General features: G+C 47.3%; 1 protein-coding gene across 1 annotated transcript in view; it reads right to left on the bottom strand.

The window, feature by feature from the left end:
* Window positions 1-26,025, bottom strand: part of DGKA (diacylglycerol kinase alpha) — a 92,024-nt gene that overhangs the window by 36,112 nt on the left and 29,887 nt on the right. The window contains exons 10-13 of the mRNA XM_085600273.1: window positions 17,406-17,470; window positions 16,698-16,788; window positions 15,764-15,959; window positions 176-296 (exon numbers count right to left, since the gene is read on the bottom strand). Coding sequence (XP_085456399.1) covers window positions 176-296; window positions 15,764-15,959; window positions 16,698-16,788; window positions 17,406-17,470 — 473 coding nt within the window. The remainder of the gene's footprint in view (window positions 1-175; window positions 297-15,763; window positions 15,960-16,697; window positions 16,789-17,405; window positions 17,471-26,025) is intronic.

Below are 26,025 nucleotides of genomic sequence, written 5' to 3'. Positions count from 1 at the left end.
CTGACTGCATGGTTCACCTAGGGCGCCAGTCTGTGACTGCTTCTAGACCAACTCTACCACTGCATCTGTCAGAGAAATTTCAGTCCCACCGAGCCTCAAGGTGGGAGACACAGTTTAGGAGTGCCTGGGAAAGTGGCTTGCCTCCTTCTACTCCTGAGGGAGCCCACACACTCACCGAATAGTAATCTCCGAGCACTTGGCCAGCCGTTTGCCTGCGCTCTTCAGCCCGGTGTAAATCTGGCCCATTTCGATGACTCCTTCCAGACCCACCACCTCCAAGCGTTTATCGCTGAGATCTGTAAAGAGAGGGGAGAGATGTTAGACTGGGCAGGGATGTCTGTAAGTATAGTGAAAAAAAAAAGTGTGATTGACATGGGGCTTGCCTCCACCCTTCCCGAAGTATTATAACACTTTTCTATAACATATCTTTTGCCTCACACTTGGCCTCTTGGGAACTTTGGTTGCAGCGGTCTCCCGCTGACAATGGTTTTCTCCGCTGGTGGAGCTTTCGCAAGGAGTAGGTCAGGTGATCATTTGCTGGACATTCTGCGTGCGCAGGCTGTGGCTAGTGCCAGCAGTTGGCGCGCCACAGAATGAAAGGAGGCGGCTGGAGGAGCCTAAAAACCTTCCGCTGATCTCTGGTGTGTCATAGGTTGCGAGTGATCTGATGGCAACCCCTCACTAAGCTCTTGCGTTCAGTGTGTAGCATGTAGAGGAACCAGGTAAAAAGGCTGGGTGTGAGATCTTCCAAACTTTTCCTCAACCAGAGCATTGAATTGTGGTATTGTTGGTGGACATATGTGACCTAGCTTCTAACCACTGATCTGTGTATTGTGGGAGATTTCCATGTATGAGGTACCTAGGCTACTCGATGTCACCAAGGACGCAATGCTCGGGTTCTGGGCTTTTCTTTTACAAATCACTGATTCAAGAATGTTAGTTGATCTGTAACAACTCAAGCGCATCCGGGCAGCAACACACAAAATTCACCAGTTTGTTAACTTAAAACCACAGAGTGGAGTACTGCATTGAGGTTGGTTTCTTCACTTGGTTTTGAACATGCATGCACACTTTGCATGCAGCTACAATGTAGAGTGGGTGACTTTGGGATTTGGCTGATCCCAAAATAACTGCTTGCCTCACGTGTATGGATATACTCAGGGACTCCTAGAGGCTAGTCCTGGAAAGGAGTGCAGAAGTGGTTCCATCTTGTTGGAGTGTCTTTAAATGTAACTTTCCCTTGCATGATCGTTACAATGCTATTATACAGTACGTTTGTGGTGTGTAAGTGTGTATTCTTATTAAATTGTGGATACATTTTATCAGCTGCATTTGAATTTCAGCATTATGTTCCTTTAACTAGCCTTGATTTTGTCGAAAGTCAGGTCCATTTTTGTTAGAACAGTCCTATAAACCTCCATCTCGGAGTTGTCCAACAAGACTTCTTGTAACGCCCTGAACGTCTCAGGATCGTTTAACAGACACGATAATGAGGACGCAACCACTTGTGAAGGGTTAGTTATTTTAATGAAGGCAAAAATACTACAAAGAATAAACAAAAGTTATAGTCACTGGAATCCTCCAGGCTAAGTACATTACCAGCCCACAGCACGGATGGTCCTAACCGTCCTCTGCATACACGCCGATCCCGGCGTATGCCAACAGAGGGCAGAAATGAAATGGCCGACAATGCCAATCGGTAGGCTGTGAGGGGCACGAAGAGTGTTGGGGAGAATCGAGGAGTCAGGGAAACACCCAGCCGGGGTCTCTACCTGAAGGGAGCAGCCGCTCAACCTCTTCCTCAGACTGCACCGGGACGCGGAGTCACCTCCTGGTGATGCGTCACCGATACCCCAATCTACAGCAAGAAGACTGAACCGAGAGCAGCCGCTCGATCGATCCTGTGGACTTCCGAGTCTGTAACGCGGCAAACACCTCCTGGTGTGTGTTACAGCTGGCAGTCCCTGTATCTCTGGTCGGGCTGGGAGTTACGACTCGAACCAGCAAAAGCGCCACTGCGCTTTGACTCAGCCGAGTCAAAAAAGCGAAGCTCAATGGTTGACCGGTAGAGCTTCCGGGTCCTTCACAGGTGACGATGGGGCAAGACACGGCCCAGGGAGTAACGACTCGACCTACCTCCGTTCTTGCCTTACTGGAGCACCACTCCGGAACACTGCTCTTCACGAAGCAGGTACGTCGGTGTAAACACAATATCCGACAGCCTTGTACCTCCCGGTTCCTCCCTTTATAGGGCGTGTTTTCCTTGAGTTATGTAACAGCTCTCCTGTTTACATAAGGGCGTGTTTTCCTTGAGTTATGTAACAGCTCTCCTGTTTACATAAGGGCGTGTTTTCCTTGTGTTATGTAACAGCTCTCCTGTTTACATAACCTCTCAACCGCTAAGCATCCTGGGAGATGTAGTCCGTTTTCACTGGTTACCGTTTTCCTCCCCTCGCATGACAGGAATTCTTGACACTTCTATTTAAGAGCCCTTTCCTAGAATAATAAGCAAGCAGCGTTCTTGTCGGCATGCTTGCTTTCCACAGTAGTCTTTATAATGCTGATGGGTAATCTTCAGCATTCAAAAATTGAGTGAAAAACTGGCAGGTTGCTCCTGTTTTGAGCCTGGGAAATCCAATGTTGGTAATTGAGTAGGAATTGGGGCACATTCCCCAGTTTTATTTTCATCACGGACTTGCTGTCTCTCTTGGCTAAATTACAGTTGGGAGTAGTATACACATCCCTAAGTTACAGTCATGCTTTAGACATGTATTTCACAGTTCAGGCTTTTATAAAAGGGCAAAGTTAATCCGCTATTGGCCATTTTCCTTTTTTCTTTCTTTTCTGAACCTCACACTGAGTCCAGTGCGAAATAAATAGAAGACACTGTACTGGACTCTCCAAATAGTACATTGGTATGTGTACTTTTGTACAGACCACCTACAGCGATGCCAGACTTTCCTAAAGTCTTTGCTAATAACATTGCATCACTGACTGTAGATTATGATAAAGTCCTGATATTAGGTGACCTGAACTACTGGGCAAATGAGGTGGAAGGGGGAAAGTCAGCCGGGGAACTAACAGAGTCCCTTGATGGCTTCAATCTCATTCAACATATCCACTCCCCCACGTACATCAAAGGCCATACACTCGATCAAGTGTGGACTATTGATGTTACACTCCAGAATTTGGCCATCTACACATGTGTATGGTCAGACCATTATACTATCAGTTTTGTTTTGAGTGACATATCGATGCCTAAGCTCTCGCCTCATTCAAAGAGTACTTTCAGAAATTGGAGCCGTATCGACATGAAATCTCTTTTGGATACGCTCACCCATGAGCAGCTTATTATTCAGGAAAACATAGATAGCTCTGAGAGGAGGATTGCTAATTGGCAAATCAGTACTATAGATATCCATTGTAGGAGAGTAGGATCTGCTTCTTATAGTTACCCCCACGTTTTGCTGATGTATCACTGTTTTCGACTTAGTCTGAGTGGGATCCTGCTATTCAGGACCCCAGTCTAGCTGCTTTCTCCTCTAAATTGATTGCATGTACTTTGGGTACACTCCAGATTGGATTCTGGGGTACCCATATCAGTCCCTATTATATGGTATACTATGTACCCAGGGCATAGGTACCCCAGAGGCCTCCCAGGGGCTGCAGCATGTATTATGTCAACCCTGAGAGACCATTCAAACTGACACCACAGGTCTGCTACTGCAGCCTGTGTAAGGTGGTGCATGCACCCCTTACTTAGATATAAGTTCACTATATCTATTCTAAATCACTGCACATACAAACCTATCAGTCACCCCTATCGCAGGCCTTATCAATCCTGAAAGCAGGGTGCTGGGTTTTATGTGAGAGGGTGCACCTGCATGAGCAGATCTCCTCTGCAGCCTTCGGAACCTATATTCCGGGGTTGTTTGTGATGCAGCCAACCATATATATTTAAGTGCATTATAACCTCGCGGTAAATGCTAACTTTAAAATGGCTGTTAGACACATGTTGTGTTTGGTGTTAAACACCTTGGAATCATACGTCCACACCAGTAACTGGTGTGGGAGGTATGATTCCACACTTCTAGAGGGACTTATGTGACACACCGGTGCACCCGGTACCAGCTTTCTTGACCTGGGCATCACAAAATGGATGCTGCCATCCACAGACACGAGTCTGCCCTCCTGCTGCCGAGTCAAGCTCGAGCAGGGGAAGGCCTGACAATAGGTTTCCTGTCACAGGGAGGTGTGACCACCTCCCAGACAGGCTTTAGTGTATTTGGGCTGGGTGGGTGCACTCAGAGTGCTTTCAAGTCTGCACTGGGGGCACATTTGGTGTCCCTGTGCATAGCCCAGTTCAAACCGGTTGCAAGAGCCATTTGCTCCTACTCTGGCACTAAACTGGACAAAGGACATGGATGTAGCCACCCCTCTGTCCTGACCCTCCCATAGGTGGGTCCCCAGAGTTTGTCCCACCCCTTCCTTGGGTATAAAGTAGGAACCACTGACTACAGGAATTTAGATTTTACCTGGACTAAACTCTACTACAGAAACCAGGTACTTCGACGATCTACACTACGCTGGATGACTGAAGAATCTCCCTTTGAGTAAAGGAGTTACTCCCCTGCAAGGCAGGCACCTTTAATGCATCTGACCAGTTTGCATCTCCCAAGCTCCTGAGGACTCCGAAGATTTCTGCAACACAGGAGGTGGGTTCCCGAGCGTCCCCAAGGTCGATTGGTTCTCTTAGCAATCCTGAGACCCGTATCCCTCATGGGGACCGTGCAACCCGAACCCCTGTGCACCGTGTACTTTTGCAGCAGCATATGCTTTTCGGCGATCTCTGAGGCTGTGCTTTGGGCTACTTGTAGTTCTGACCTCGAGCAGTATTTCCACTGAAGATTTCCGGCCTACACTCCATGAGTGTTCTGTGGGCTGGTATTTTGTGATTCAGCTCGAGGTCCCTTCGCGATCCCTGGTCCGTTGGCCTGTGGGTCCCTGTGAAGGTAACTTTGTCTTTCAGTGGGCTTTCCTGGTTGCTGCAGACGTGCCCCGACTCTCCATTGCTTGGAGAGTCCCCAGGACCTTGGTGATCCTCACCGAAGCTTATTTACTCTGCCCGCGTGGGTTGCAGTTGCCAAAGCTTGTTTGTGTTACATCCGGACACTGACCCCCCCAGCACTCGACATCCTTCGTAGGACAGCTCACCTCCGGACTTTGGTCATCGACGACATCCCCTGGTCCCCGTGGCTGCAGAGTCCAGCATCGCCTCATCTCACCTGAAGCGCCCGACATTGGTGGGCATTCGTCTATCGTGCCCCTGGTCACCCTGAAGTGACCCAGACTCTGTCCCCTCTGCTTTCAGGTTCTTTTCACCTTGGATCCAGGCTTGGATCCCACCAGACACTTTCCATGTTCCCGGCAGCAGCACTTTTCTGCAACACGCCATTGAAAACGACGAAGGTTTCCATCATCACTTGACCCCTATGCACCCGGCTCCTCTGGCATAGGTAACACAGGTATCTCAGTACTCTCAAGGGTGCTGGCCTTAGAACCTTTTATGTGTGAAAGGGTTCGCTTAAAGTCCTCTCCGAAGTGTCCTTAATCTTTAAAATTCCAACCGCGACTTTCCCATACGATTCTACGGAGCTCGTGCCTGTGTTCACACACTGCACCCGTCCTCCGTGGGTCCACTGTGTCACTACTTTGGGTGGTTCCTTGGGGTCCCAGCGATTCTACATGCTTTAGGCACTGTGTCTAGTTAAGTCGTGGTTGTTATACCACTTTCTTAGTATATGGTTTGGTTTTCCTGTGTATTGTGCTACTTACTGTTGTTCTAGTGATTTAATATTGTGTGCTTTGTGCTCTAATCTCATAAAGAGGTTAGTAGAGAGTGATTAGTAATAAATACATATATTTTATATATCTCTTGTGTGGTTCTCCTTCCATTTGGTCATTCAGGAGGTTCTGATCTTGTAAAACAAGCTGCTTTATATTCCTTCGAGACTTAACCTGAAGGCTGCTCTCCATAGCTACCACTAGGATAGCTTTCAATAAAGGTTGTCTTTAACCTAGTCATCAACAAGGGTTTTTTGGACTGGTACAAGGTGCCCACTTTAATTAGTGGTCAGCATATACCAGGCCAACTTCTCACATCCATGCTCCTATACAGACTAATGCAAACACAACAGTTGATGGACAGAATGCAGAACAATGTTATACATTCACCCCAGTACAGAGATCTGGGCCTAAATCAGCCATGTTTTTGCTCACCATGCCATACCAGTTTGAACCCAGCCATATGCAAATCAGTCTTGACCCTGTGCCTCATGGGAACAGTCCAGCCCGAACTGCCAAGCCAGGTCCTCCCTGGACTGGAAACAAGCAGCCTAGGACCGGTTTCAGGGTTTCACCCCTCTTCAGCCAGAATAGCTTGATTCCAGTGGCATAGAGAGCACGGGACCCACGTCTGGGCATACCCGTCCCACTCGGGGTGACAAATGCAAAAACAACAGTTGATGGACAGAATGCAGAACAATGTCATACATTCACCCCAGTACATAGATCTGGGCCTAAATCCATCGTTTTTTTGCTCACCATGCCATTCCAGTTTGAACCCAGCCATATGCAAATCAGTCTTGACCCTGTGCCTCATGGGAACAGTCCAGCCTGAACTGCCAAGCCAGGTCTTCCCTGGACTGGAAACAAGCATCCTAGGACCGGTTTCGGGGTTTCACTTGTAGGAGAGTAGGGTCTGCTTTCTATGTTCACCCCCACTTTTTGCTTTTGCTTTACTGGTTTTCGACTTAGATGTGGCTGTGGGCCTGCTAATCAGACCCACAGCCCTGCTGTTCTCTCTCTAAAATTACTCTATGTACTTTAGGTGCATAACCCATTTGGATAGGATCACCTTATTGGGCCCTGTACAGTGTACCCTAGGTACCCAGGGCATAGGTGTACCCTAGGCCTACCAGGGGCTGCAGCATGTATTATGCCACCCCTGGTCTGGCCTTCCAACCAGACACAACTGGCTGATCACTCAGCTGGGGCAAGCTCGTGTAATCACCCCTTGCTTAGATATAGTATGCCTATATCTACCCTTACATACAGACACGTGTACCTATCAGCCACTCCTATGGCAGGCCTTGACAATCCTGGAGGCAGAGTGCTTGGTAACATGTGAGATGGTGCTCTAGCATGAGCTGAGCCTGTCTGCAGCTTTCGGAACCATGTCCTTATAGCTGTTCTATGATATAGCCTACCATATACTCTTAAAGTGCCTTATAATCTTAGACGGTTATGGTAACTATGGTTTGGCTTTATCAAAGCATGTCGTGTAAGGTGTCTAACACTCGGGAATAATACCCCCATGCCATTTCTGGACATGAGAATATTATTCCCCCCTTCTAGAGGGAAAGACATGTTAAAATCATACTTCAACTGTTAGCCTCTGACCAAAGCCTCAGCATCACAAAATGGATGCTGCTGCCACGACACAAGTCTGACCTCCTGCTGCTGGGAGTGATCCCAGCCAGGGAGGCCTGGACAATAGGTTTCCTGCTTGGGGAGGTGCTAGCACCTCCCCAGACAGCCTTTAGTGTATTGGGGCAGGGTGGGCTGAAAGGAATGAGACATGCCTGGGGCACACAAGGTGTTCCTTGCATAGTCCAGTTCAAACCGGCGCTGGGGCACTCCAGCCCCAGCTCTGGCGCGAAACTGGACAAAGGGAAGTGGGTGTAACCACCCCCTCCCAGGTCCCACCCATAAGGCGTGACCTAGCAGGTATCCCAGCCCCCCAGATTAGTATAAGAGTGGGAGTTGGGCCTCAAGACTTTAGATTATCCTGAACCTGCAAAACTGAACAGAAACTCTGGACCTTCGACATTCGACGAAAGAAGAAGACTGAAGAATCTCCCTTGTAGCCAAGGAGTGGCTACCCTGTGCAAACAGGCACCATCAAGTGACTACCCTTTGCTTTGTGAAACGTTCGACGAGGAACCGACTGCAGAGCCCGACCAGAGCCTTGATTTCCAGACTTCTCCGACCCTCATCCACATCTGCAGCAGAGCTGAGATCCGTGGAGGCGACGAGCGACGTGGGACCGGCTACCTGGGAAAAGTGGCTAGTAACTTACAGCGCAGCTTCTGAGGTACCCTCGAAGTTGTGCACCGGGGATTGAGAAGCCCCAACCCCAAGCACCATCTGCACCGAAGACCAGCCCCCCACACTCCACGAGTCCTGCGTGGGGCCCTTCAGCATTTTCCTGCTTGCCGCGTCTGTCCGGTTGCTTGCCCGCTGGCTAGTGGCCTTTGTGACGACGCTCCCTGAAATCTTCTGCGCTGGTTTGGCTCCTCCAGACTGGCCCCCGCTTCTCTGCAAAGAAGAAGCACCCCAGACCTTCCTGGTCTGCACCAGAAGCAAGTCCCTTGTTCTTCGTGGGTTCCGCTTGCCAAGGCTTGGTGAGTCCTAGTCCAACTTCGACGCCGCCGACAGCAAGAGCCTTCGTGGGACAGCTCGCCTCCTGGTCCTGGTCGTCCTCGACGCTTCCTGGTCCTCCTGGCTGCAGCGACAAGCTTCACCTTCACCTGCAACTCTTCACGACATCGCCTGGTTCCTTCCTGGTTCCACGTGGTCACTGGCTAGTGACCTTGACTCTGTCCCCTCTGCTTGCAGGTTTCTTCTCTTCTTGATCCCAGGCTTGGGATCCACCGGACACTCTATCCTGACTGCCTGTCAGCATCTTTCTTCAGGCACCCATAGGAGTCGACGACGAAAACGACGCATCTTCACCCCTATGCACCCGCAGCCTGTGGGCTAGGTAACTTGGGTACTCCGGTGCTCATCAGGATAGTGACTATCCTAGTGTCTAGTTTTCAAGTCTCAACTTCCTAGCTACTCCGGAAGTGTCCTAACTCTATCTATTTCTAAACTGTAACATTGCTATTGACTTTTACGCATTACGAGTGAGTGTTCCCACTCTGCACACGAATCCCGTGGGCCTCCCACTTCCTAACTAACGCTAGTGTAGTGTAGCCCCAGCGATTCCCTAGGCCTAGGCCTATTCTATTTCCGTGACAGTGGTTCTTATACCACTTATTTAGTATATGGTTTGTGTGGCCCCTAGGGCCTAACTGTATTACTTACCTGTGTGACTTACTGTATGCATTAATAAGACTGTGTTGTACTTACCTCTAAACTCATAAAGAGTGCTGAGGGTTTGCTTAGAATAAATACACTTTATTTTATATATATATCTGTTGTGGTGTCCTTTCATTTGGTATTCAAGGGATTATATATGGTATCACAGCTGGCTTCACATGCCATTCAGAGTTTAGCCTAAGACTGCTCTTGTCCATGCTACCACTAGGATAGCTGGTCTATAAGGTTGACTTTACAACCAATCACCATAAGGGTATTTGGACTGATATAAGGTGTACACTATAACTAGTGACATCATACATCAGGCCAACTTCTCACATCACTCCTCTTCAGCCAGGATAGCTTAATTCCAGTGGCAGGGAGAACACGGGACCCACGTCTAGGCATACCCGTCCCACTCGGGGTGACAAATGCAAAAACAACAGTTGATGGACAGAATGCAGAACAATGTCATACATTCACCCCAGTACAGAGATCTGGGCCTAAATCTGTCGTTTTTGTGCTCACCATGCCATTCCAGTTTGAACCCAGCCATATGCAAATCAGTCTTGACCCTGTGCCTCATGGGAACAGTCCAGCCCCAACTGCCAAGCCAGGTCCTCCCTGGACTGGAAACAAGGTTCCTAGGACTGGTTTCGGGGTTTCACCCCTCTTCAGCCATGATAGCTTGATTCTAGAGGCATGGAGAGCACAGGACCCACGTCTGGACATACTTGTCCAAATCGGGGTGACAAATGCAAAAACAGTTGATGGATAGAATGCAGAACAATGTCATACATTCACCCCAGTGCCGAGATCTGGGCCTAAATCCATTGTTTTTTTGCTCACCATGCCATTCCAGTTTGAACCTAGCCATATGCAAATCAGTCTTGACCCTGTGCCTCATGGGAACAGTCCAGCCCGAACTGCCAAGCCAGGTCCTCCCTGGACTGGAAACAAGGTTCCTAGGTCCGGTTTCGGGGTTTCACCCCTCTTCAGCCAGGATAGCTTGATTCCAGAGGCATGGAGAGCACAGGACCCACGTCCGGGCATACCCGTCCTACTCGGGGTGACAAATGCAAAAACAACAGTTGATGGACAGAATACAGAACAACTATACTGGCCGAAGAGGGGTGAAACTCAGAAACCGGTCCTAGGATGCTTGTTTCCGTTCCAGGGAGGACCTGGCTTGGCAGTTCAGGCTGGACTGTTCCCATGAGGCACAGAGTCAAGACTGATTTGCATATGGCCAGGTCTAAACTGGGGTGGCATGGTGAGCAAACGAATGATGGATTTAACCCAGATCTCTTGAATGGGGGTGAATGTTTTGATTTTTTCTGCATTCCGTCCATCAATTGTGTGTCTTTTGCTTTCTCGCCCTAAGTGCGCCAGGTATGCCCAGACATGGGTCCTGGGCTCACTGTGCCATTGGAATCAAGCTATCCTGGCTGAAGAGCGGTGAAACCCCGTAACCGGTCCTAGGATGCTTGTTTCCGGACCAGGAAGGATCTGGCTTGGCAGTTCAGGCTGGACTGTACCCATGAGGCACAGGGTCAAGACTGATTTGCATATGGCCAGGTCTAAACTGGGGTGGCATGGTGAGCAAAAGAATGATGGATTTAACCCAGATCTCTTGACTGGGGGTGAATGTTTTGATTTTTTCTGCATTCCGTCCATCAATTGTGTGTCTTTTGCCTATCCCGTATAAGGCAACATGAAGCATCAAAATGGTTCACTACTGATTTAAAAAGTAAGAAACCCAATGTACATCAAGCTGAAAGGAAATGGTGTAAAACCTATTTAGTGCAGGATAAGGAGCAATACATTGCGAACTTAACAACTTATAAAAAAGCCATCCTGGAGGCTAAGAGTATTTTTTACTGACAAGCTATTTAATTCAAATAGGTCAAAAGATAACTTTAGGATTGTGAAAGAGTTATCTAATCCTGGTCGTGTGACCCCGCCCATCACTGCCACACAGGAACTGTGTAATGATTTAAACTTATTTTTTGTGGGAAAAAATTGAAAAAATCCAAGACTCAATTGACTCCAGTCATAGTAGTTCAGATGACTCTCTGGACTACTTTAACTCTACCTCTTTGACTACCTTTCCCTGCCTAACTAGGAAACCTTTTTCTGATCTTGTAAACAAAGTAAAGTCTGGGTCCCCCAAGGAGGTATGTCCACTTCACATATTAAAATCCATCTACCTGGCTTTTCCAGATATTATCCTTGATTTCTTGAAGAATCTCTCTCCCCCCAAGGCACTGTGCCCTCAGTTTTCAAGGAAGCAGTGGTCATCCCGTTGCAAAAAAAAGCAAGGCATTGACCCTCATAAATTGGACAATTACAGACCTATATCTCGCCTTCCTTTCCCTGCTAAATTATTGGAGACGCATGTAGCCAGCTGTCTTAGCTCTTTCTTAGAGGCCACTAACTTTTTGGACACTCGCCAGGCAGGTTTCCGCCCATTGCACTCCACCGAATCTGTCCTACTATCTGTTATAGACGACCTTAAAGGTCAGGTGGATATGGACTGCACTCAGGACCTGATTCTCTTAGACCTGTCTGTGGCTTTTGATACTGTCAACCATAAAATACTGTTGGATCATATTGCTGCAGCTGGTCTTGGAGGCTCTGCCTTGAGTTGGTTCAGATCCTTCTTGGAGGGCTGTAAGCAATCAGTGTGGCTCTCACCGTACAAGTCCAACACTGTAAATATGAGTTGTGGAGTCCCGCAAGTTTCTTCTCTCTCCTCAATTCTTATCAATGTGTACATACGTCCACTCATATCCAGTCTCCATCAGATGGGGATCAAGATATACAATTATGCTGATGATATGCAGCTAATTTTCACCATAGAAGAGTCAACAAAATCAGAGGAATTTGTTAGGAATTCTACGCTGTTCATCAAAAACTGGATGAACAGAAACCAGTTAAAACTGAATTACGAAAAAACTGGAATCATCATACCTAAAAACAAACTTCTGCATTGGACCCCCACACACTGGCCTCTGGAGTTGGGCGCAGCAACTCGCCCTAAGCCGGTGATTAAGAGTTTGGCCATACAAATTGATTTAGACCTCTCTATGAGCTCTCAGATTGGTTCTGTTACCTCTGCTTGCTTTGTCCAACTTAGAAAACTGCGCAAGATCAGAAGATTCTTCAGTAGAGAGGCCCATATCCAAATCCTTATTGCTTTGATTCTTTCTAAAATTTATTACGGAAAAGCAATGTATCTTGGCCTCCCGCAAAACGAGAAGCATCGTCTGCAGATGATCCAGAATCAAGCAGCCAGAATCATTTATCAAAAAGACAGACTATGTCATATTAACCCGCCGTTGAAAGAACTTCACTGGCTGCCGGTTGAGCAGCAGTCCCTGTTTAAAACAGGATGCATCCTATTTAAAGCCATTCATGGTATGGGTCCCAGATTCATTTCTTCAAGAATCATCAAATACTCCCCTCAGCACACCTTAAGATCCATGCATATGAATCGTCTGGTAGTACCAAGATTCAGACGCAAACGAACTGGAGGGTCCCGGTTCTCTATACTGGCCCCGAAATTGTGGAACACTCTGTCTACCACTTTGAGACTTGAAGAAGACTATATGCGGTTCAGAAAACTGCTCAAGACCTGGCTCTTCACTCTAGCACATAATTAGACTGCTTTTGGTTCGACTTCTCCTACTCAAATCATAGCGCCAAGAGACCTGCTGGTGTACGTGCGCTCTAGAAGTTCTCAGTTAACATAACATACAATTACATAACTGTACCAGAGAACTCTTCATCCTGTGGAAACGAGGCAGCCATTTTATAATGCTTGTGAAGTCTCTACACCACGCACTGTGGGAAGATGAAGCAGCCATTTTGGAATGCTAACAAGTTTATATTTTTGTTCAATAAGAACGTCCTCAGAAAATCAAGTGGAATTAAATGGCTTTATTATACTTTTTGGGCAACGAGCAAGTAGGAAGACCATATCCTTGTTTTTTGGCTGATGGATCTAAAATTTTATGTGGCTCTTCATTTATATCAAAGTGCTCTGGCAATGGAAACTTTTATGACCAATCTGCACATCATTGTTATGAAAAATGCAACTCTATATATGTGGACCAGACAGTATTTGTTTGCACAGTGAAATAAACCATTTTTCTTTCGACCGAAAATGTCTGTTCAGCCATTTTTTGTGTGTGTAGAACCCTGAGTTTTCCTGCCCAAGACAAATCAAGCTTTGTGCGAAATGCCCTGGACCATCTGCGTAGACAGGAAGAGAATAAGCCCTTTGTCCAACACTTCAGCATGCCCAGAGGGGGTAGTACGATTGCTTGTTTAATAACAAAATTAATTGGAACACCCGCAATTTAATTGCATCTGAATCCCTTCCCAGTCTTGTGAACAAATGTTTTTTTTCTTCCTAAAAGGCTCCCTTTGTCTTAAACAAGGACTAATTCCAAGATGGCTGTGCATGTGCACCAAGGAGGATGTCTTCCCGTTTAGTTTTGTAGTCTTCTTGTTATGGAAACCTGAGCCTGCAAACAATGTTTTGACAGCACAACATGACAGTGGCTAGGCCTGGGTTCTACCTATCTGTGGTTCATGCCTGGGAAAGAAAGTGCACCATGTAATTTCATAACCACAACCCACGAAAGGTCAGGCTAACGCGATCTTGATTCTGCTTTCTTTCAGGCTCCTGATTGGAGTAAGAGCTACTGGGCTCAGGGGTCTCTTTATATATCATTCCTAAGTATGGGGGGAGGGGGCTGACAGGGCCCTGGATTCCCTATATGGTTTATACCCGGTGACAGACGTTTTGTCCTGGAATACCTCTATGTCTATGTTAATGCATCAAATATAGCGGTTGTCTGGGTTCTGGATTCCCTGTATCACCAAGATAGTGCCCTATGATGACAGGCTGTTAGGCCCTGGATTCCTTCTATCACCAGGGTTGGCAGGCTGGTGGAGACTGAATTCCCTGTATCACCAGGGTGGTGTACCTGGAATGACAGGTTGTTGGGCCCTGGGTTCCCTGTACCACCAGGGTGGTGTGCCTGGGGTGACAGGCTGCTTGGCCCTGATTCCCTGTATCACCAGGGTGGTGTGCCTGGGGTGACAGGCTGCTTGGCCCTGTTTCCTTGTATCACCAGGGTGGTGTGCCTGGGGTGACAGGCTGCTTGGACCTGGGATCCCTGTATCACCAGGGTGGTGTGCCTACGGCAACAGGTTGCTAGACCCGGATTCCCTTTATCACCAGGGTGGTGTGCCTGGGGTAACAGGCTGCTTGGCTCTGATTCCCTGTATCACCAGGGTGGGGTGTCTAGAGTAACAGGCTGCTTGGCCCTGATTCCTTGTATCACCAGGGTGGTGTGCCTAGGGCGACCGGCTGCTTGGTCCTGGAATATGTTTCATCATGGTGGTGTGCCTGGGGTTACAGGCTGCTTGGCCCTGGATTCCTTATATCACCAGGGTGGTGTTCCTGGGGGGTGACGCCTGTTAGGCCCTGGATTCCCTGTATCACTAGGGTGGTTTGCCTGGGGCAACAGGCTGCTTGGTCCTGATTCCCGGTATCACCAGTGTGGTGTGCCTGGGGCGACAGGCTGCTTGGTCCTGGAATCTGTTTCACCATGGTGGTGTGCTTGGGGTTACAGGCTGCTTGGCGCTGGATTCCTTATATCACCAGGGTGGTGTTCCTGGGGGGTGACGCCTGTTAGGCCCTGGATTCCCTGTATCACCAGGGTGGTGTGCCTGGTGCAACAGGCTGCTTGGCCCTGATTCCCGGTATCACAAGTGTGGTGTGCCTGGGGCGACAGGCTGCTTTGTCCTGGAATCTGTTTCACCAGGGTGGTGTGCATACGGCGACAGGCTGCTTGGCCCTAGTTCCCTGTATCACCAGTGTGGTGTGCCTAGGGCGACAGGCTGCTTGGTCAAGGAATCTGTTTCACCATGGTGGTGTGCCTGGGGTTGCAGGCTGCTTGGCCCTGGATTCCTTATATCACCAGGGTGGTGTTCCTGGGGCAACAGGCTGCTTGGTCCTGGAATCTGTTTCACCATGGTGGTATACCTGGGGTTACAGGCTGCTTGGCCCTGCTTCCTTGTATCACCGGGGGGGGGGGGCTTTGCCCTGGTTCTTTGTATGCCCAGGGTGGTGTACCTGGGGCGACAGGCTGCTTGGCCCTGATTCCCGATATCACCAGTGTGGTGTGCCTGGGGCGACAGGCTCCTTGGTCCTGGAATCTGTTTCACCAGGGTGGTGTGCCTATGGCGACAGGCTGCTTGGCCCTGATTCCCTTTATCACCAGGGTGGTGTGCCTAGGGCGACAGGCTGCTTTGCCTTGGTTCCTTGTATAACCAGGGTGGTGTGCCTGGGGTGACAGGCGGCTTGCCCTGGTTCCTTGTATCACCAGGGTGGTGTGCCTGGGGTGACAGGCGGCTTGGTCTTGAATTCCATTAATCTCTAACTTTTGACTGGAAAGAACATTGGTGGTCTGGATAGGGCAGTCTGCCTTAGATGGAGGGGCAGGTTTGCTTTATATCTTATGTATAGTAACTGCCTTGAAGTGGAATTCTGCAAAATTCCTGGGGGTGCCTAGACTCCTCTTTAGCCCTTCGCCCGCCATACCTTGCACACAGCACTTGAGGATGTCCGGGTCTGTAATAGCTTCTGGTAGGTTTTTGTCGGTAGGATTCCCTGCTACTCCGCTCAGTGGCTTTTTGGTTTCCCCCCAAAGATTGGAGCCGCCATGCATGCTGGGAATGTTGACCACTGCTATGCCTTCGAGAGACAGGCTGCTGAGGTCCAGCACCTTCCCACAGCACTAAGAAGAGACAAAGAGTGAAGCATGACTGTGAGCATTTTATAGACAGACAGAATTATTAACTTTTGGCATGGGTCAACAGGAAGTAATAATAATAGGCATTTTACGCAAAGCAAGAGACGCTGGAATGACTTGAGCACTAGCTGTAAGGCATGGGCTCTGGCAGGTCCAATATAATGAAGCAAACACAAGGAGATGATTGACGGAGCACTGAAATTTTCAGACACTAAACCCCAGTCGCAGATCTGGGTTGAATCCATCATCGTTCTTTAGCTCACTTTGCCACACCAGTTCAGACCCAACCATATGCAAATCAGTCTTGACCCTGCTCCTCATGGGAACAGTCCAGCCCCAACTGCCAAGCCAGGTCTTTCCTGGACCGGAAACAAGCATCCTGGGACTGGTTTCGGGGTAACACCCCTCATCAGCCAGGCTAGCTAGAATCCAGTGGCAAAGTGAGCAAGGTACCCACGTCTTGGCATCCCCTCCCACCTAAGGGCGAACAAAGCAAACACAAGGAGATGATGGACGGAGCACTGAAACTTTTCAGACACAGATCCGGGTTGTATTCATCATCATTCTTTAGCTCACTTCACCACCCCAGTTCAGACACAGCCATATGCAAATAACAAATGAGGCACTATTATGCCACTGGGTTCCAATCCGACTACGTAAAATTACGGAAAGTAAAACTAACCTCAGTGTAAGCGGCCTCATGTATTTTCAGGCCATACTAACCTCGATGGTTATATATTCCTTCAGCTTTTTACAGGTGGCTGATATGGACTCAGACGTAGCATACTCAAAGTACAACAGCTTGTTCTTCATTCTGTAACAAGGAAAGAGAAAGAGCTTTAGACAAGAGTGCGACTTGCCTCATTCAAACTATCCTTCCAGTGAGAACAGGGGAGCCGCTGGCAAGTGAGACGTGTCTGACGTCTTACCCAGTACAGTCTGGTTATTTTAAGGTGCGATTGTCTTGTTTGTTCAGACAAGATACCATTGAAGAAGCCAGTGCTTTAATGGCAGGACATATGAAGCAATCCTATTCCAAATTATATTTAGAAATGTAAAGCCGAATGACCCAGATGTTGGACGAAGGACAGCCAGGGTGTAAACACAGAGCCCTCATTCGCAACTGAGTTCACCACCATCTCAACCAAATGGGACTTCAAGCCATGATTGTTAATTTTGAGGTGGGAAAACATAGTTATGCGAAGACATGTCAGACATTTTTTTAATAATCCCCAATTCCCGAAGAAAAACAAATGCAGGGTGGAATCCTCTACAACAGAGAGAAGGGTGATTAGAATTATATACAGAGAGAAGAAAGAAGAGGGTGAGAAAAAAAGACAATGGAAGGGGAAAAAGAGAGAAGGGGAGAGATAAAAACGCAAGAGAGAGAAAGAGGTGGTTCCAAGGAGAACCCAAAGGGTTTATGGTCACCTGCTGTTGAATTTTTCTGGGTATTTCTCCCTCATCACGTGGAACCTGTGAGCGATGGAGGCATCCTGAGGAGACAGAAACAAGGAAGGCGTAGTGAGAGACAATAGGGTGGTGTTGAAGTAACCAGAGGAGGTAGAGTCAGACCTTTGCTACTGAAGGCGATATTCAGTTAGCGGTCCACGCCCACCTAAAATAGGCTTCAGCAATGGGACAGAGCATAACTGTTCGTAGGTCCACAACATGGGTCTAAATGTACACAGTACTGTGAATATTGTGAGAAAACAGCTGTTGTATGTCTACGCATTAAAATGTCAAACATTCAAAATGAGAATACCTATATTAGAGAAAACACCAATGTCTCTTGGGGAAATGTCCTATTTCAGACAGAAACTTAGTCCATAGCCACAAAGTTTAACACACTTCGTCTCACTACCAACAGGCCCCACTATCAAGCATTGCCGTGGGCGAGAAAGATTTTAACTCGTTTTTACCTCAAAATCTCCTTTGAACTTATTGTCAGGAATACATTCATCATTTTACACTCAAGGAAGTCCCTGTATTTTTCAAATGTCCTTCTCTTTGTTTGTGCGCCAGGTGTTTTATAACGAAGTCATACTTTGAAAGTTCCAAGCAGGCCAGTATCGATAAAAGTAACGGCAGTGTAGATAAAACTAGAAATGTCATCGAGGATGGGCCTAGAGATATCAAGACACTTTGGTGATATGTTTTGCGCCTATAATTTGGAGATTTCTCTTTACAAACCCATTCGAAATCTTGAAAATTAGGAAGCACATGCTCATTTTTTGGAGGGTCTTTTCTGACCATAAATTATGTGACCTAGAAAATGTATGTTGTGTTACTGCTGTGAGATAATTGGGGAAATCCCAAAACACCACAACATACACCAGCATATTGAAATATCCAAACAAAAGGATTATGTTACTTACCTATTAAGCATCTGTTCTTGGTATGTGGTGCTGTAGATTCCCATGCTTTGCATACTCCAACCATCTAGTGTTGGGTGCAGATGTTTTCAAGTTATTTTTCTTCGAAGAAGTCTTTTGAGTCACGAGGTAAGGTGACTCCTCCTCCTGGTAACAGTGTGCATGAGCATCGACTCCATTGTTAGATTGTTTTACCGCAAGAAGATGAGAATGGAGTATATGTAAGCGTTTAAGTAAAGAGTTGGCCAAGCATATTAAATTATATATAAGAAGCTGAAGTGGGCTGGCAACAGATCAAAAGAAGAAGAGGTCTGGGTAAAGCTCTTCGCGATATAAAGCACAACAACAGTGCTGGATTCTAATGGACGATAAACAGGTTCACCCACGATTCTCATGGAGGTGTCACTTCCCACATCTCTGAAGAGGTCTGGGCAAGGTATCTTGGGGACCACTTTCACCAGGAATGCGCCGTACAAAGGACAGGCTTAGGAAAAAAATAAAGGCACTTGACAGAACGCCTCCATGCCACTTTACCAGAAGCAGGGAACCCCTCAGCACCCTTCTCATCAGATCAAAGTGAGGCATGCTATCTTCCTCCAGCAACCAACATTACACCAATTAGACGGCAAATCAGCAAGGGCAGGAGGGAGGGGGCTCCTGGGCACAATGGGGTCCCCCTGGCAATATTCAAGCAGAATGCAGAGTCTTGGGCAGAAGCACTGGAGCCACTCTTCACTGAAATAAGGCTATTCAGAGCAATCCCGCCCTACTGGAGGGACTCTATAATATCTCCAATATTTAAAAGTGGGGCCAAATGTTTACCAAAAAACTACCACCTAGAAGCACTCATAGACAATGAGACGAAATATTTTGCAAGAACACTATTGTAGGAACTCTGGATGTGGGCTACAGAGAACTCAATCATTCCACTCAATCAAACAGGGTTCTGAAAGACTTCCGACACCATAACAAACATCCTGGCTATGTCACTGCTAATTGACAAGGCAAAAACACAAACTGCAGCGACATCTTTACTTCATTGCCTTCAAAGCAGCCTTTAACCACGTGGACAGTGGAAGACTTTGGAACAAATTGTCACGCTGGGGGATCCCTTAGACTTTGTTGGACCTGCTAATCACCCTCCACACAGATACTTGGGTACAAGTTAAGCTAGGTGACAGCTCACTTTTGTCAAGACACATACTAACCAGTGGGGGGCTCAAGCAAGGGTGCGTCTTGGCTCGGACCCTTTTCAGCCTCTTTTTGGTGAACTTGACACAAGTTCTCAATGCCTGCAACTCTCTTGCCCCAAGGCTAGGAGGCTTTCTGTTGCTGAGCTTCCTCTATGCGGACAATGTAGTCCTGGTTGGCCATATAGAGGTCAACCTGCAGTAGTTATTCACAACAATACAAGAATACTGAGGAAAATGGCCTAGATATCAATTTTGAGAAGACACGAACTATGACAAAATGCAATGATCACAGGAAACAACCGGCTTGGTTTTGGGGCAACGCACGCATTCAATCAGCAACCAAATACAAATACCTAGGAGTGACTGCTGATAAGGGACGTCAACTTCCCTGTCAGAGGGAGACAATCAGCAGAAAAGGTATAGCACTGGCAGTCACATTAAATAATCTTAAATTAAACTGAAGGGGCCAACACTATCTCCCTTAGTCCGAGTAATACAGGCCAAACTCATACCTACCATAGCATATGGCAGCGAACTCCAGAGCGGCAGGGGCACTAAAATTCTGGACAGCACCATAACAAGAGCATATAGGATTATCTTTAGCCTGCCTAACTACATCTCGCTAGCACAGATAAGGCTGGAGTTCAGATTATAACGCCAGAACTTGGAGTGGCAAGGAGACTTCATAATCTGCTGGCATAAAATCCAGAAGGCTTCCTCAGACACTCTCAACCATTATCTATGGCAAGAGCTGCAACAGAGAGACTCATCCCCGGCTTCTAGCTACCTTAAGGAATCCTTCCAGAATACTGGATTGTCCCAGCACTGGGAATCAGCTGCCATCTACGTTGCATTTCAAGCATAATAATCCACATTTGTAAAGCGCAAACAATCACCCGTAAGGGTCTCTAGGCGCTGGGGGCCGTTGGGAAGATTAAGCAAGCTATTGCCCAGAGTCACATGGTGCTGGACTAATCTGCCGCCGGCGCGGGGGATTGAACCGTGATCCCCAGATTCCGTAGTCAGTCGCACTGGCCGCGGCGCCACACCTCTTCCACTTCCATTTAATAGGTTAGTGTGGAACGCAATAAAGTCCCTATCGCTGGTGGAAGACAAAGCTACATTAACAAAAAGGGCCCACAGCTAGATGACATTGAGTACCTAAAGCGCACTGGTCCCCCAACTATATTTTGGCCTAGGCAACTCAAGAACTATCAATGAACAATTTCAGCAAATATCGTTTAGGGCTGCTACTGTGAGCGTAGCATCTCCCGCCTTAGCAAAGAGACCGCACATATACGGCCTGCCGCCTATGTGGCACAACCACAGAAGATCTGCTACATCTGCTTTGCACATGCAAGGAGATTATGTTAGAAAGAAGGCAATTGCTAAAAGCTACTTTTAATCAGAGAGGGATCTGCACTCGGAGACAGGCTTTTCTGGACTGCTTCACCCCCGGAGACCCGCAGCTGAACTTGCGATTAGTGAGTTTCCTTGTTTTGGCGGCCAAGAATATGCCAGGTAACTAGTTTGCTTGCTTTTAACTAAATCCTTTTGGAACCGGATCTGACCACTCTGATCAATATTGCTACCAGGGAGGTTATCAATGAAGGCCATCTTTTTTTAATGCCGCACTACTTGCACTAGTGTAAACTACATCTTTTAAGGTTTTACCAACTAATCTTATGATAGTTTGATGGATTGTCTTTTGCTATGCAACGTTTTACTATAATGTAGAGCTTTTATGGTTCATTTATTTTCATGCAATGGTTTTAAGTAACTATGCTAATAAACTTGACTTGCCTGTCAATATCATGCATTGTTGCTCTTTTGACATCTACTGTATGAAGAGCTCTTTCTGTCACAGAATCTGGTTGAGGAAAGAAAACAGATAGCTAAACCTATTGGTTGATGTGGAAAGGGGACACTCCCTTTGGAAGGAATTTTGGGATGGTCCAACGAACCACCCTATCCATATGAAGCTTGAAGAATGGTTCTTCGATAGTTCACCATGCCATTCCAGTTTGAACTCAGCCATATGCAAATCAGTGTTGACCCTGTGCCTCATGGGAACAGTCCAGCCCGAACTGCCAAGCCAGGTCCTCCCTGGACTGGAAATAAGCATCCTAGGACCGGTTTCAGGGTTTCACCCCTCTTCAGCCAGGATAGCTTGACTCCAGTGGCATGGAGAGCACGGGACCCACGTCTGGGCATACCCGTCCCACTCGGGGTGACAAATGCAAAAACAACAGTTGATGGACAGAATGCAGAATAATGTCATACATTCACCCCAGTACAGGGATCTGGGCCTAAATATAGGCAGTCACTGCTGCCTGCAAGATGTAGACGTATGGAAGTGTAAGCAAGGTCTGAGCATTGTAAATGCAAGTGGTAACAAATAATGTTTTGTACAGATGCATTGAATGGATCAATTTTCTGGTTATTATAGTAAATTACAAATCTTTTCCATTTAGCTGCATAACATGCTCTAGTGGTAGGTTTATGTGCTTTCTTAAGAACGGCCATGCATTCTCTGGCAGATATAGGCATCCCAATTCTAGAATTCAGGAGACAAATCACAAGGTTTAGCTCCTTTGGGTTTGGATGTCTGATGTCGCTATGGTTCTGAGTGAGAAGGTTTGGGTTGAGGTGAAGCTTCTCATGTTACACTTCTGAAAGTTTGAGTGGTGTGGTGAACCATGGAAACCCCATGTGTGGAAGTATGGGAGGAGGACTTAGAGTTCTCACTCGTCGACTTGTTGTCGCATCCTGCTGAGGATGTCAGCCAAGTCGTCGTCTGTGCCCGGAAGATGTTTTTCCAACAGATGGATCTTGTGATGTATTGCCCAATGCCAAATGGTCTGAGACAAACCCCTAGTAGAGTATGTGTCCAACCTCAAAACCCATTTAGGCCAAATCCGGGATATCATCCGAAATAACATGGAAGAGGCACAGGCCGCACAAAAAGCCCAATACGACAATAAAGCCAAGGAGAGATCTTTCAACGTGGGCGATTCCGTACTGCTGATGATGGCATCGTCCGATCATAAGCTGTTAGGCCAATGGCAGGGCCCTTACACAGTACTTGAGAAGGTGACTCCTGTCACCTATCGGTTGGAGCTAGACGCCAACCGGGGTACATCCCAAATATATCATATAAATCTGCTAAAAAAATGGCAGGGTCCTGTTCCTATGTTGGTGGGGGTAAGTTCAGGACAAAATCCGCTGTTTGACCAATGTATAGATACAGACCTCTCACAACCCTTAAAACAGAACCTGATAAAGAGACTCCAACCTTTGAGGGAGGTGTTTTCCCTGTCTCCAGGAAAAGCGTCCTTACTGGAGCACTCCATAAAAACCCTTCCGGGGAAAAGAGTACGCCTGAGACCCTATAGGATATCTGAAGCACGCAGAGCAACCATCAAGGAGGCGGTTCAACGATGCTGCACATGGGCATCATAGAACCCTCTGTTAGTGAATGGAGTTCGCCTATTGTCTTGGTGCCCAAACCCAATGGATCGGTTCGTTTCTGTTTAGACTTCAGGGAAGTCAATAAAATATCATAATTCGACTCCTATCCATTACCTAGAGTGGGCGAGATGATCGAATGAATGGGCAAGGCTAAATATTTCAGCACCCTAGATTTGTGTGAGGGGTATTGGCAAATACCTCTTAGAGAACAAGATAAGGAGAAGATGGCCTTTTCCACTCCTGACGGGCTATACCAATTCACCATATTACCTTCCGGTTTGCATGGAGCCCCAGCCATCTTTCAGAGGTCTATGAATATGAATCTCCAGCCACATGAAAGGTAGTCTGCGGCCTCTATAGATGACATCATCATTTATAGTGACACGTGGAACCAACACTTAGACCACCTATGTGCGGTGAAACAGGCCTTGGGGGCTCATGGGCTGAAGATCAACCCCCCTATAAATCACCTAGTTGCCCAAACTGTCCGTTACCTGGGGTACCTGTTAGGTGAAAGAGTTATCAAACCCCAGAGCAACAAGGTAGCGGCTATTTCCCAGATTCCCTTTCCCAAAACAAAGCGTGATCTCCGAGCCTATCTTGGGTTTTCTGGGTTATTACTGTAGGTTCATTCTGAATTTTTCCCAAACAACCACCCCTCTGATGGATTTGTTACAGAAGAACGTTAAAACAGAAGCAGTATTACGGCATTCCTCTCTTGATCTACTTCAAACCTTTAATTCCCTGCAAATGTCCCTGACTTCCGAAACCATCCTATCCAGTCCTGACTATTCACGACCATTCATACTACAAATCGACGCCTCAGAAAGGGGCCTTGGGGTGGTGTTATCCCAAAAGACACCTCAAGGAGAAGAAAATCCCATCCTGTATATAAGCAGTAAACTGTTTCCCAGAGAGATAAATGATGCCGTCATAGAGAAGGAAGCACTTGCCATCAAATGGGCTATCAAACCTTACGGTACTATTTGGAGAGACGGGAATTCGTACTGTTCACTGATCAGGCCAGGAACAAGGGAAATAAGAGGGTGCTAAGAGGGTTTCTAGCTCTACAGCCATATCGCTTTCTCACCCAACATCGAAAAGGGACAGACCAAGTCAATGTGGATTTTCTATCCAGATATCCAAAGGAAAACAATATCACTAGAAAGACAGCTAGGGAAGGGGGATATGAGGAAATCCATCCCGGCCCCCAAAACATACCTGCACAACCAGACGAGGGTCCGCGCTCCGAAGACGGGAGGCAGGACGTGACCCGGAATCACAACAAGGATCCCATCCACTTCCGGGAAATAACCCCTCCCTGTCATGTGTCATCACAGGACGAGACAGGTTGGTTGAACCCTAAGACGCAGACAACTCGACAGAAGCTGAAGTGCCGAGAATTCCAGAGGAGGGAACACAAGAGGAAGGCGGAGCAGAGGAAGAATCTGAGAGCTGGTCTGAGGAGTGGTGGTGTCCACCGGAGGATGTGGAAGTGTGGCCGCAACTCAGGAGAGTTGGGGCGGAGCGGGTGATTGCCTACGGGACGGGTGGGTAGCTGTTTAGGAAACAAGCATGCCGGGAAGGTGGGGAGCACGAAAAGACTAGCACCTGGCACTGTTTTTGTCTGTCCTCACTAGACACATTCCGAGAAAACTCTCACACCACTGACCCCAGGACACATAGTGGGCAATTTAAGACGGGGCATTGGACGAAACCACTGATAAGCTGTTAAATGTAGTTGGTGTTCACCCCAAACTGTGAAGAGAACTTGCAAACTACATAGGAGTAAACCATGGAAGAAACATTCCACAATTATTTGTTCTTTCTACTGTTTTTTGTTACCCCCCCCCCCTTCTTTCCTTGGTGCACCGAACGGGTGAGGTTAAGGGATTGCGTCTCTCCTTTTTTTTCCTCATTTTCGAGCCTCCGGGGAAAGCATCCAACCAGGAGACGGTGAGAAGAAGGAACAAGGATACTGGAAGGAAGAGAAAGAGCCGAGATAAACCCAGAAGCCCCTTATAACCAGGCTATGAAATTTGAGAGACCAAATAAAATACCACCATTAAGAAATATATCCAGCCTCCATGTCTGTTTATCCGGCCTGCTTTCCACACTGGCTTCAAATAAAAACTGGGTCTGATGGTGCAGCTCTGTATTTTTTATCCACCTAGGGGTAATTAAGCGATCACGTGCAGGGTCCTTTAAAATATAATCTGCATGGCATATCATGCCTTTCAACATTGGAAGAGATTGAGACATCCTATGCGTGAGGCATAGTGTCTCAAATAAAAGCTTTTCTTCCATGGATTCTTTGTGTAGTGTAACCCCATGGTATGCTGCTGCCCTAGCTATAAGCTTCTGATATGGTGAAGTATCGTCAGGAGGCAAGGGTTTGGCAGGATAAGGGTCTGGTCTGTATCCCCTGGAGGGTTGATATCATAATCCTGCCAAGGGTCTAGTGGTGGTGGTGCACCATTATTGTCATCTTCGCCTGTATCTGGGTCTGTAATGGTGTAATGTTTAAAGGATTTTGTGGTGAAAGAGGTGCAGGAGGTACAGGTGATGGAAGTGGTGGTATATCAGATGGAGAAGAAGGAGGGACAGTGTGCATAGGACTAGCAGCTATGTCATTTGACTTTTTTTTCATAGGAATTAGGAGATCAATGTCAACTTGGAAAGAGGATTACTTCTTAGTAGACGGCCCTGACATAGTCTATGTGATAATACAGCCTGTCTCTGGGTGTATATTGATCCTTTTTTTGTTTCGGATTGAGTTTTTCCTGCATGATCTCTAAAAGTGGCTCCGGGAGAGTTGCAGGGGCCAATTTCTGTATCCGTGCCGACAGTTTCGGAACCAAATCTGGTTTCTCTTTTGGAACCGGAGAGGTGAAAGCTGAAGAGGCGTTCTCTCAACACGATGAGGAGCCGGAAGGCTTCATATATCCTTTTGGTATTGAGCCGGAGGGCGTGGCAGCTGAAACTGATTCTCGGTGCCTACCATGGCCAGAT

The sequence above is a fragment of the Triturus cristatus genome, chromosome 4_2, assembly GCF_964204655.1.
Source record: "Triturus cristatus chromosome 4_2, aTriCri1.1, whole genome shotgun sequence".
Classification (NCBI taxonomy): Eukaryota; Metazoa; Chordata; class Amphibia; order Caudata; family Salamandridae; genus Triturus; species Triturus cristatus.
This window is presented reverse-complemented; position numbering and strand designations above follow the sequence as displayed.